The 13,771-nt window shown below is 37.8% G+C and overlaps 1 protein-coding gene across 2 annotated transcripts; it reads right to left on the minus strand.

The window, feature by feature from the left end:
* Nucleotides 1-1,523: 1,523 nt before the first annotated feature.
* Nucleotides 1,524-13,221, minus strand: LOC130728001 (uncharacterized). Of its 2 annotated transcripts, XM_057579319.1 has the most exons (11): nucleotides 13,009-13,218; nucleotides 12,220-12,388; nucleotides 11,730-11,923; nucleotides 10,920-11,630; nucleotides 10,761-10,838; nucleotides 9,592-9,916; nucleotides 9,309-9,508; nucleotides 4,440-4,516; nucleotides 4,186-4,287; nucleotides 3,006-3,192; nucleotides 1,524-1,999 (listed from the first exon to the last, which is right to left on the minus strand). In XM_057579319.1, exons 1-11 carry the CDS (start codon nucleotides 13,018-13,020, stop codon nucleotides 1,901-1,903), a joined length of 2,154 nt encoding a protein of 717 aa, XP_057435302.1. In that variant the 5' UTR covers nucleotides 13,021-13,218; the 3' UTR covers nucleotides 1,524-1,900. The 2 variants fall into 2 exon arrangements, with proteins under 2 accessions (XP_057435302.1, XP_057435303.1); XM_057579320.1 differs by lacking the exons at nucleotides 1,524-1,999; nucleotides 3,006-3,192 and having other exon boundaries at nucleotides 4,182-4,287; nucleotides 13,009-13,221.
* Between the last annotated feature and the right edge of the window lie 550 nt (nucleotides 13,222-13,771).

The following is a 13,771-nucleotide window of genomic DNA, read 5'->3' on the forward strand; positions in this document are numbered from 1 at the left end:
ATATTAGTGACACAGAGCTTCAAGTTGTAGATATTTAGAGGAATTATGTAATGTGGCGGAATTATTAGATCTAATGTTGGCTCATTGAAATTGGGCTTTAGTAGTTATGAAGGAGCTGGTGATGCTTTATTTCGCTGAGCTTTTGGGAATTATTTGAGGGCCTTTCTCTGGCTTGTGATTTTACACAGCTCTGTTAGGATATAGAGATGAAAATGAGTGGAAAAAAATATAAGAGGAAAGGAATATAAGCGGAAAATGAGTTGATTTTAAAGTTGTTTGGATTAAGTGAAGAAGAATGGAAAAGTGATAAAGATGATAATGACTGTGATTTGATATTACAAATTTACCCTTTATGCATCATTTGAATAACATGTTAGATATTTTCATAAATGTAATTACTGTATCAAATTAAATATTTATAATGATATATTCTATTTTTTAAAAATGCATCTTATTCAATATTTTTAATTTGTAAAATTTTGTTCTTAAAGTGTAACGGTCTGTTAAAAAAAAAAAGTGTAACGGTGTTCTTAAAATGTAACTTTATTTTATTTTTACGATAAAATGTAACTATGCATGGTTGTAAAGATACAAAAAATTACATGAATCTGAATTTTGTTTTATACACCTACGTTTTGTGGGGGTTTATGAATTTTGTATTGTTTTCAACTATTGGGCATAGTAGAGGGTTGACATGTCATTGCCTCATTGGATATTGGGATAGTTATTATTGCCTCTGCTCATTTTCACGCCTCTTATGCCAAGAAAACTGACATGGTGGGCCCAGTGTATTTTTTACATTTTCCATCTATTTTCATGGCTTATCCAAACATGCATGAATAGTGTTTTCCACTCATAATCCTTCCCCTCTCTTTCCATTCGAGCTATTTTCAACCGAAACAAACAGTGTAAGAGAATTATATAGAATCATATTGAATTATAGATGATACATACGTTTAGGACTGTTCATGGTTCGGTTCTTTGCTTGAACCGAACCGAACCGAACCTGAACCAAAATTTTGGTTTGAGAGAACCGAACCGAACCGATATAGTATGGTTCGAACCGAACCGAACCGGTTTCAAATTTTGGTTAACCAGTTCGGTAAAATATGCATATTTATAGATGGTTCGAACCGAACCGAATCGATATACTATGGTTCGAACCGAACCGAACCTGAATTGGTAGTTGATATTTTGGTTCGGTTACCGAACCGGTTTTTCAATTTAGGTTCGAGTTCGGTTCGGTTCTTAAAGGTTCAGTTCTTGAACGGTTCGGTTTTCGGTTCGGTTCTTGGTTAGCTTCGGTTCTCAGAGAACCATGAACAGTCCTACATACGTTCTTAGGATAACATATATAAAACCAGGAAAAATGATTGAATTACTTTTCATATATAAAGTGGTGGAGGTCTTCTCTTGGCTGAGTTTACCTTGGGAAGTCTCTATAGTTCTTGATAGAGAAGCTAATTTAAATAATTATACCTTTATACCTCATGTTTAAGGTGTGGAGAGGTGGAGGAAGAAATAGATAGGAAGAAATAAGAGAAAGGTAAAGATATGATAGGTGATTTGGTTGATAGAGAAAAGAGAAATAGATAAAAAATGAAGGTGGAAAAAGAATGAAGAGGTGTGTATATATATTTCACGTTGGATAACTAGATAATGACTCGTGTATTGCACGGGTACACGATCTAATGTGGCAAAAATATACAAAGTGGGTTGTTGTAGTGATAATATAATAATACGCACTTTAGAAATCATATATTATAACGGATTTTAATGTCTCGGACCAGTACACATAATAAGCAGTCAGGATAAGTCAAATTATCTCTACCCTATGACTTTACAAAAAAAAACAATGGCCGCCATGAAGAGCCTCTATAGTCTATATGACTACCTTCTGTCACTCATGGCTGGAGGCAATAGCTGACAAGAAACACCTTTTTATAGGTGCTGCTGTGTAAATTTCCTTCCATCCCTGACCTTCCTTATAATTCTCAACCTGTAAATTTTTTGAAAATATATAAACTATGAAGGATAAATGTGAAGCTAGTCCTAAATGCATGAGGAAAGGCAATAGATTATTGATACTCCCTCCATTCCAAATCTTGTGTTGTTTTGTTTTAGAAATTCAAGATAATTTATCTCATTTTCTTCCACTATACCCTCATTTATTATTTTGAGAAACTTAGGTATAATTCCATATGTGCAGTTTTTACTGTACCCCAATTTCAACATGACATGTGGGCATCAGGTGCAGTTCCATATATGCAGTTTTTACTGTTGCCCAATTTCAACATGACATGTGGGCTGAAAAGGGGAAATTGAGGAAGTTTTCACATTAATGGTAAATGAAGATAGTGGATATGTGAATTTTTTATTGGACAACTAGTCAAACAATACACAAAGTCCTGCATCTAAGAGCATCTTCAATGGTAGTATCTAATGTTAAATACATACTCATGAGTATCTATTACCATTGGAGTACATATTCAATTCCAACATGACAAAGATGAGTATGTGAGAATAGATACTCTACACTAGACTTGAAAAGTGAGCTTGTATTTATTACAAACATTTACAATTAATATAATTAGATTATATAATTAATTAAAATGGAAATAAATAATAAAATATACAAATGTGATGTTGATGGTTGGATCCACTATAGAAACTTTTAAGAGTTGTTGGGTTGGAGTAAAAAGTAAAGTGGTGTAGATTATGTGACATTATGAGGAATTGTAAAAAATGAAGTGTAGAATGATGGATGTAGATGCTCTAAGTTTACTCTTTAATATTATATCTCTCACCTCCCGCCTTTCATTTTCACAAATCACAACCCTCAACATTTACTTAACCAATAATTGTCATTCTCTATCTTTAATGTAACTCAACTTTAAATAAGGGTGTTTTAGTCAAACTATACATCAATTAATGAACTGTTAAACTATGTGCACAACCTTTAACAACAAAAGTTTTGGAATGGAGGGAGTAATAGAATTACTTACTGTATATACAAAATTGTCAGCTACTTCAACTCCCCCAATCACATAAATAGATTCTTTGACAACAGCAGCAGCAAAATAACCCCTTTGATGATTCATGGGTTCTCCCATCATCCATGCTCCGAGACGAGGATCAAACACATCAACATTTGGAATCATTTTGTTTCCATCAAAGCCGCCTAGTGCGTATCTGCACAATGAATGAAGAAGTGTTTAAGTGAAGCATGTCTCAGTCAAGCACATAAAGTTATAAGAACAAGAAATTAAGTATCTGTCTAGAAAGCAGTGTTTTATCTACACTATTTTACCCTGTTTGTGACCACATGATTATGTCCAAAAATGATTTGCAGATAAGTTAGGAGTACTACAAACAATTACCAAATGGATCTAAATGGCAAATCTACATTTAGAAAAAACTATACTTGGGAGTTGTAACTTTTGAGCAGAAAATTTGCCTCTTGAGAAATTCCACCTGTTTTTCCTCTATCCCTTTCAAACCATTTAGTAGATATGTCCAGACAGAATGTCCAGGGAGGAAAGTTTTACTTCAGCACAAGCACTAACTCCAACACGACATTGCGACACGACACAGACATCGTGACACAGATAACTTCCAAAAAGTAGGGGCACTGGTACACCGCTTATATATATAACCATTCCCAAGTTAGTCTATTTACAAAGAAAACATAAAAACAATTTCTTAAGCTTTACCACAACGAGCTACACAAAAAAATACTAAGAAACCATTTTACAAAGTAACCAATTTGTCTAACAAAAATGAGTCAATCTATCTAACGGATTTTGCCTCCTTGATCAAGTTAACCTCTTACCCCGATTCATCAAGTGACAAGTTAGCAGTTCTTTTATGGTTTGACTTTTAAAAAATAATTTTTTTAAATAATATAAGTCAAGAGGTGTCCAACCAAGAAAATGTGTCAGTTCAAAAGTCCAGAGATGTGAAAAAGTACTTTTTTTATTCAAGCACCGCGAAGTAGTGTCTGACACATATTGTGAGTGTCTAGCATATGTCATGTCGTACGAGTGTCGGGGTCGTGTAGGTGTCGACACTCCATATTTCATAGGTGTATGTGCTTCATAGCTTGAGCGAGTCCTAAGTACTACTTCATCAATGGAATGAAAATTAAAGGCAATCATGGACATGAAGAAAAGATGATGAACTCACAAATTTTCATTGAGAACAACTAACGAGTGGCAGCCCCGTTTTGTATTCATGTTTGGTAATTTGGCCCATGAATGTTCCCTGGGATCAAATCTCTCAGCAGATCTGCAATTAGGTACTCACATCAGTAAAAACTTCAATATATTATAGAAAAATCTAACATAAAATCAGTATAGAAAGATGAAGAATGCTTGCATCATAAGAGTTTTAACCATAAACGTGAATTAATTGAGTGCAAATCAAATTATAAATCTTACTTTAAATAATCATTTCCGTCATATCCACCAGTAGCATAAAGCGCACCATTGAGTTCTGCAGCAGCAAGAGCAAATCTCTGGAAATATAGAAGAGCATAAGCAATAACTTCAACAATGTTTTATGCTTTTAAAAGAAATGGTCCAAATGATCACTTAATTATTTATTCCGTAATATGAGAAGAGACTCATGTTATGCACAGCTTTACCTTAGAAAAAAAATAGAAGTGACTAATACACAGAGATAAGAAGTAAGGGATAAGATCGATTATATAACTCCAAGCAAGCATATGAACTATATCTCCATATAAACTTCCCTAAAACATCTTAGGCCTACATATATGTCATCATCTTGATAGATAATCGTAGTTAGTTATTTTGAGAGCTAGTAAGAAGGTGGGAGCGGAAATATAATAAATATGAGATACTTCGAGAGCATTAGGCATCTTTTGGGATCATTGTAATTGGAATTGGGAGAGACCAGGTTTTCTCGAATAACCTGGAAGTTCAATATTCAATAATATCAGTTTCCTACATTTTCATTGGTTGGTTTCTATCAATTGGTATCAGAGCTCCAATCTTTAAGTTGTGGGAACCATCTTGACGCTGATGGCTGGTATGGAAAAGGAAGATTTTGAGGTGTTCACTATCACCAGAAGTAATTGGCATTCTGGAAGGTTGGTTAAGAAATCGAAGATTAGAAAAGGCAAAATGAGAGATTACGGTAGAAGGAAGAAGAAAGGAGAGAATCAAGAACGGCAAAGCAGGAAGAGAAATCATAAGAAATCAGAGCCAGAAAGAAGTGAAAAATAGTCGAGCACGCAATCAAAGCAAGGGGACCAATAACGTACGGGGTGGGTGCGTCAACAAGAAGGTTGCATTGCATTCCGAAAAGATGTCTATCTTCACAGACCAAAGGGAAAGATATGTTGGATGTCACCAGACAGTGCGATCCAAGGAGGAAGAGGAAGAGGAAGAAGAGAGGAAGAGGGGAGGAAGAACAAATCTGATGAAAGAAGTTTTGGAGGGACCAAAAGTGATGTGAAAAGAAAAAGACCACAGGGACAGCTTATATTTGACTAGGATTGCCATGTGGGCTGGTGAGTGGTGACTGAGCAAATAATATGCCACATATGCGTTATGATGTTCATATGTCCTTATTTCAAAAAAATATCGCAGGACCAAAAGGTAGGAAATAATTTTTCAGGGACCTATTTAGATTCACCCCTGTACGTCACACATTGAAAGTATGAGATTCTAGCATAGGGTTTATAAGCCTTCAGCTCTCCAACTATGACGGCTAGCTTTTGTGTTATGGTTCTCCCATAACTCTTATGAATTGATATCAGAACCTTCCACCGTGTTTCTCAATTGCAAACGAGCAGTGTGGGTGGTGACCCTGACATTGTAATGTTCGCCTCGAGACTAGTCAAGGGGCTACTATACAGCAAGCCCGTGTGGGTGGGGCTGCAGAGAGTGGTGGGATGTATTGGAAGTATGGGATTCTAGTGTGAGGTTTATAAGCCTTGGACTCTCCGACTACAATGCTAGCTTAAGCCTTAAAAAACCATATAAGCCCTCGTGTTGTTCAGCAGTTACCCTACCCATAAGTATACCTGATAGAAACCAGAAAATTTGCAGTAGTTTATTGATAGAACCCTAATTCCCAATTGGGGATTAGGGGAAAGATACATGAGAGAGATGCCAAACACCCTCTCTAACCCTAGAAAGAGAACCACTTCTCTCTCTAAACCCAATTCTTAACTGAATACAAAGATAATCCCAAATGACTTTAACATTCTTATTTATAGTCTCACACACTAACTCCCTCCCCAAGTAACTAACTAACCGTGAGTTCCTATCAATACTCCCCCCTGAAAATTCACCTTGTCCTCAAGGTAAAGAACTGAATGCAAAAGGGGACATATGAATATAAGCTATAAACATGAACAGCTATTCCAAACACCCAAGAGTGGTGATCACATCTTCCACCCGGGTCCCATAGCCGAAAGCAAAAAGTCCAAAACATGTATGACTTGGGAAAAATCTTCACTGTCCTGGAACTAATGTGGCTTAAGTCCCATTGCTGGAAAAACAAGTAGCAGAAATTCCAATTGATGCAAAGAGGTTGAAAGAGTACTGTAGCAGCATCTTCAAAAGCAAACCCAAGTATGAATGAATTGAAAGGCTTGTGCCCATAACAAGCCAGCAAGCTCTCGAGTAGATCGTTACTTGAATCAGCACTAAAAAGTCCTCCATGTGACCCAAATTGGAAGAAGTTCCTACTTTCACACACATGTTGATGCTTCCAATTATGCACTTGTTTCCAAACCCAGATATAGAACACAACACTTTGACAACCCAAACTGTGAAAACCAGCAGCTAACTCAGCTGAATCCAAGCCCTTTTCATGCACAGTCCAAAATTCTACCTCTTGAGCCCACCTTCTAATCTGGGCATGACCCACCTTTAGCATAGCATCACCCTCAACAGTAGTGAAAACCTGAATATAGGGATCTAATGAATGCCAAATTATCAAAGGTACTCTAGTGTGATCAAGGTGGCAAAGGAGCAATATGATATGGGAAGATTGCTGGTTCCTATCCTTCATTTTAGTCATTGTCATTACTTTAGCCATGTCTTGGATACAAATAGCATAATCTCCCCATTTCCTTGCTATTGTGGCTGTGACAATTGACTCATCATCATGGTTCCCTATATTGCTGAAAAGTTGATACTTGAACTCAGCAGGGAAATAACCACAAGGCTTATAAACCTCATTATCAACTCTTTGGACCAAGAACTCAAATTTACCCCCATATTCTATACTCCACAGAATGACAATATAGAACAAATCACCTAAATACTTGTCCTTAGCCACCACTGTTCTGCGACTTCCTCCCCCCATCCTCATAATGTGTCCCCCCGGATCAATTAATAACCCCAAAATACTGTCTTGCTCCTGTCCAGTACCAAGATGGCCTAAACTAGCAGTAAAAGCTTCAATATTCAATTTGTTTGTACTACCATGGCCTTGTTCCCATCTACCAAAAATTTTATATGCATACCTGTGTTGCAACTCACAATCAGAGCTGAAGTATACTTTTGACACAGCAATCCCGTCCTCTTCAATGCTCACACTTGTAGTCAACAGCATAGTTCTCTGTAACTCTTTGGAATGAGTTCTTTCCTTGCTTCAAGTACATGGGTAAATTGGGTTTTGACCCAAAAGCAGATAAGTTGGCCCAATCTATTAATTTGACTCCACTATTCTGTTGTAAGGCCCAATCCCCCCTTTTAGTGTTTTGGGATTGTCCCATTCGCTGAGAAAAAACGTTCAACTCAGACCCAATCCTTGCTGGCCTCGTCTCTGTTTTGAGATCATTCCAGAAACAGTACCACTCACGCATGGTTACAGTGATCAGTTTAGCTTGTCTCTTATCTTCCACTTTCCCTTTGTTCACCACACAAATAGTTGATTTCGATGAATTTAGTGGCAGAAACTGTACCTGCATGCTTGCTGCCTTCATCTCCTTCGCTTGTGGAATTGCTCTCGTCGACACCTCTCTTGCCGTTTGCGAAGTTGCGAACTTTGCAGGAGTACTGTGCTCTGACGGATCCAATGATGGAGGCAGATCCTCCTTGCGACATTGGAGAAGGCTCATCTTCAATCTGTCATCTCTCTTCCCCATTGGTGCACGACTTGCGACGATAAACTCCGCCGACGTCGACACCCACAAAGCCCCAATATTAGGCGGTTTCGCCGGTGGACGATTTATCATCTCCGGCACGCAAACAAGCGTGTTTGGTGGTTTCACCAGCGAACGTTTTGTCTTCTCCGGCCCACCAACAAATGTGTGTGGTCGCTTCCATGGTGGCTGCATGGTGGTTTCCGTCAACGTGGCCTCCGCAGCAACTCGAAACATCGTGCCCAACACATCACCATTTTGGACATGCAGGATCTTGCCACTCTTCATCTCCAATTGCGGCATTGCTACCTCTGATGCAAGATTGAAGCCCTTCATCGCAAAAGTTAGGTTTTTCTCCACATCTGAAGCGAACTTTGATTCCTTTCGCATTGCCTCCGCCGCTACTCGATCTTCCTCCGCCGCTTCAACATTGGGTTCCAGCGTCTCCTCAGAAGTCAAATCTTCCTCTACTTCTGATGGTTGCTCACCCACCGTAGCGTATCTTTCTTCTTCCGCCATCGTCTTCGTTCCTCTCAACAACGTCGTCGCTGCCGCTGTTCGCCCCGCTTCAATTGCAGCCTCTGCTTCTCTCCTTTCTTGTTCCCTCTGTTTTCTCCTCTCTTCAAGATCTCGCAATTTGTTCTCCAATCTTGAGATTTCTTTCTCAAGATCAGGATTTGTAACAAGTCGCACCCCCATTTTCTTCGCCACCGCCGCTAGGTCGAACTCGTTCTTCCCGGTGATAGCCTCCACTGACTCCATCCTCGCTCTCAATTCTTGGTTTTCCTGAACAACTTCTGAACTTGCCATTCTTCTCCTTTCCTCTTGCGCAGCCTAGGATTGTCGTGGTTCAGGCACCAGGATGGTGCTCTGATACCAATGATAGAAACCAGAAAATTTGCAGTAGTTTATTGATAGAACCCTAATTCCCAATTGGGGATTAGGGGAAAGATACATGAGAGAGATGCCAAACACCCTCTCTAACCCTAGAAAGAGAACCACTTCTCTCTCTAAACCCAATTCTTAACGGAATACAAAGATAATCCCAAATGACTTTAACATTCTTATTTATAGTCTCACACACTAACTCCCTCCCCAAGTAACTAACTAACCGTGAGTTCCTATCAATACCACTCAAACCTCAATCAAGAGAAGAATGTCTATCATTTGATAGACACTTTACCTTGTCTAGCATTGAACGTGTAGGGATCCACCGCCCAATGTCTAAATCAAACATCTCAACATCTGAAAAGCAGTCGACTCCATTGCCACCACCAACAGCAAATATTCTGTTGTTCAAAGAAGCTCCGGACAAGCTTCCTTTTTTCTGGTTCAAAGAGGGGCGCAAGGTCCAGTTGTCATGAACTGGATTGTATGATTCAACTACACAGATAGAAGATTAAAGGGATAATAAGAACCTCTTCTCATTTTAAAACACAATTTGAAAACCAAAGAAGATCCCATACCTGTGTCATACCAAACATAACCATCTCCGCCACCAAAAACAAAAATTTCACCGTTGAACTGTACAGCTGAAGCATATGAACGAATAGAGCTCATAGGCTTGAGAGATTGGATGACATTCTGAGAAGTACAATACAGATCCATACTTGCTAACCATGATTCTCCATCATAGCCTCCAAGTAAAAATAATGAATCTTTGGGACCTAATTCCATCTCAGCATATGAACTAATTGCTGTCTTCTCAACATGTGTTGGAGGAATATTGCATGCAGATTCTAGTATTGCACAACGATCTTTAAGAGTCTGAATTTCCAACTGTGCCTCTATCTGAATTTAAAATAAAAATAAACCAATAATGATATGGGAGAACGCTTCATCATATTTGACATGAAAATTAGAAAATGTGTGCTATTAAAGATACCAAGTGTAATTCCAAAAGATGATTCTAAATTCAATACCCCACAGATCATATCTCCATCCAATCTACGTTTGATTAAGTCATCTAGACTTCTCGAGCTTTTACTTCAAACTGGACTTCTCAAATAACCAATGTCAGCTTCTTATCCATTCATTAATGTACTTACATTCTTAGTTTTTCTCCCCTTATCCAGCCATGCAATGAACTTAATACAGTCTTCAGTTTACGTCCTAAAGACATTTTCTTATTTAAAATTTACTTCCAATTCTGTTTTATAAAATATCAGAGGAAAAAACCATCAGACAATCATTGCATAGATGAAGCGGGAGAGAAAGAATCAAAAAAGGTGGTCTCGCTATATTTGAACTATTGGACCCTCTTGTTTTATTTATTTCACTCTCCCACTGCATCACTGCAGTGGAACCAAAATATTGCAAAATTAGGTCAAGTAAAATTGGAAATCTCAAATCAGGAAACAAAGTGTAATGAGTAACAACAAACATACCAGCAAGTGATCTGCATATTTGTAAAATTTTAATAGGAGCAGAAGTTTGAAACCACATATATGAATAATTACTTATCAAGAATCTAAAAATATGTAAATAGAAAAGTTCCACATTTTTGCACAATTTCTATGATGAGTGATGACCTTATATATTCAATGCATTCCGGAAATAAACTTAGATGTTAGTGACAGAGAAACAATTAAGAAATATTATAAATTTTTTAAGTCTAAAACATAGAAAACTGTACCAGCTTCTGCTCCACATAATAATTCGTCTCAGCTTGTTTATTCTTGAATTCTATAAGCTCTTGGATCAACTGTAGATGCTGTAGATGCATAACAAGTTAGTTGTTTAGAAAAATAATCAATATACCATTCAAAGTTTGCCATAAAACATTCTGAACTACCTGAGCTATGTTGCATGGATACTCAAATGGAGAACTTGGACCTTCTTTCTTCTCTAAACCAACTGGTGTATCCAAAACATTATGGACTACATGATCTAAGTTGTACGAGTACTCAAATGGAGAACTAGGATCCTCTTCCTTCTCTAAACCAACTTGTGTATCCAAATTCTTCCCCATGGAGTAGATGTTATTCGCATCAGCATCAGGACTATCATTCAAATCGTTTGGCAAAGAGAGATTTTGACTTTCACGGTTAAGAGCCAATTCCTTTAGTTTTATACATATAAGGCTCTTCTCATCCTGTTTTACTTCATTCTCACCTGTATGGGTATCCAATGGTTGGATGTATCCATTTAAAGCAAAATCATTTTCAGTGGAATCTGATCTTGCAATTGAGTGATCAGAATGATGCTCTAACCCTGAGTCATGCATTTCAAATTGCTCACTTTCACTTGAAGGTCCATGCGGTGGAGAAGGTTGAAACAAAGTTGTCCATTTTTTATTTTGTGGGGGAGGGGCAGGGGCAGGGGCAGCGGCAGGTATACCATGGGAAATGGTTGATAAGGGTGTCATTAAGCAAATCAGTTTCTGTACTTGAACATGGTCAAGCTCAAACCAGAAATGAGCATTTGTGTAGTAGTTATCTTCAATTACAGGTCTAAACGTATCTTCGGATAGTGGATCGCACTTACGTTGTACACGAATTTGCACCTAAGATATTCAAATAGAAAGGTATGAACATTATTTTTTATGAATAATATCCAAAATAGTCTTGAACAGAACTGTATGAAGTATACAAGCAAGTGATACCTGTGCAGGAAATTGTGTTTTACTTAGATCTGAACCACCATTACTACTACTCCATGCATAAGGGTCCATCATCATTTTCCCACGGCTAGCTGCCAGGAAAATTCCATGAAGCTTCCGGTCGGTATAGTTAAACAGAAAAAGAGGCAGCCCTGGCTCAATGTTCCTTACATAAGAGAAGTGTCCTGCTGGTAAGCCTGTTAAAACAGACAAAGGTTCAAATGAGCCACAAGACACCCTCACCATGTGCATGTTTGGAAACTTGTTCGAAAACCACCCTAAAGCCAAAGTCATGGTGGATAGAAGCAAAAGCTTAAGGGAAGGCGCTTCTGTCCACCATGATTTTAACTTCACCGTGGAATCTAAAATGCGACTAACAAGTAATCATTTCATCCATAATACGACTACATGGTATCTAAAATATAAATTGTAAGTATCATGGACAATTAAAACAAGCAATCTGCGGATCAGGAATCAAATGAAAAGGACTAACCAAAGAGGTTTTTGTTTAAACATTCATGGTATGTACAGCTCTTGCAGCCAAAAATGACTCCACCTAGTTGGTTCTTGTTCAGATTTCTGCTGCTGACCGATGAATTTGGAGTGAAAGGAAAAGTCCCACTCCCACTCAAATAAGAAGGCTGTGATTTCTTCCGGTTCATCTGGCATAAGAACAGAAAGGTTATCTCATTGACAATCTATGACAAACATGAACACATAAAGAAATGCAAAGTTACCAACACCTGATAATGTATATATCAAAACAAAAGAAGATGGTCTCTTTCTCTTTAGATTGAAAACAAAGATTATGGACCGCCTAACAACACATCCCAAAAGAAGAACACATGTTTTTGTTTTTGTTTCTCTTTTATTGAAAAGATAAATTAGTAACTACATAAATACACACACTTCACACAAATGTCATTTTACAAACATGGCAAAACAGCATGCGCCTGACACAATGTCAATGCAGCGATGGAAATGAACATAGAAAGCTTTCCTAACACAAGAAAAACAACGCCATTCCACATTTCAAATCCATAACAATAACAATGCAAATACTCAAGATCAGCATTTATTGCCATGTAAGTAGGAAACAGAAAAGAATTTAGAAAAAAAAAATCATAAAAACCCAGATTAAAAATTGAAACTTGATGAAATGGGGTTCATCCCAACACCCCAAAATTTCTGAAACAACATAAGAAATCGAAAACAAAACAACAACGTTAGCTGTGATTATAGTAACGAAGAAATGGGGTGATGGGGCATTATGGGTTCCTACATTTGACAGCATGCACAAAAACGAATGATCGAGAGAATGTGAGAGAGTGAGAGTGTTGAGAGAGAAGCTCTGATGGGTTGCTAAGAGTGGAAGTTGCCGAGACTGAACGCTAAGATGGTGCACAGGAAATATATAGGAAATATCACCTATTCTGTGCTAAAAAGCCAATGTAGAGACTAACACAACACTATAGGCGCATGTTAGCCTCACTGGGAGGGTAATTAATAACTAATCTGCTCAGTACATGGTGATTGATTGAAATCTTCAACCACAAAACAAAGGTTCAAACTTCAAATGGTGTGTCAATTTCCAATTTTACCAAAAAAAAAATATTAATTCAACATATCAAATTGTAATCAACATGGAAGTTTGTAATTTTCAAGCGAACCTACCACATTCACCGAGGTTGGCACAGCGGGCCACTTCGAGGGTGAGAATCTGATGCGGGGCGATGAGGCGTTTTTTAAGCTTGAGGGGTAGGAATTCTACCGCTATGGATGAAGAATTCCGCTGCGCAAATGGCTTGTTGTTACCCTAATGATTTTTTTTATAAAACAGTGTCACTGGTTCCTCAATTTTTTTAATTTACATGAGAAAATTTCATTGGTAAAACAAGAAATTGAGATAGAAGTTAGAGATAAGATCGATCATGTACAAGAGGTGAGCATCAACGCCCGACACATATACCTGAAATCAATCCAAGAATTGCGGCGAGTGGGACCAGGTTGTCGGTTTGGTCAAAATCACAATAATGGTGAAATGG

The sequence above is a fragment of the Lotus japonicus genome, chromosome 1 (assembly GCF_012489685.1).
Source record: "Lotus japonicus ecotype B-129 chromosome 1, LjGifu_v1.2".
Classification (NCBI taxonomy): Eukaryota; Viridiplantae; Streptophyta; class Magnoliopsida; order Fabales; family Fabaceae; genus Lotus; species Lotus japonicus.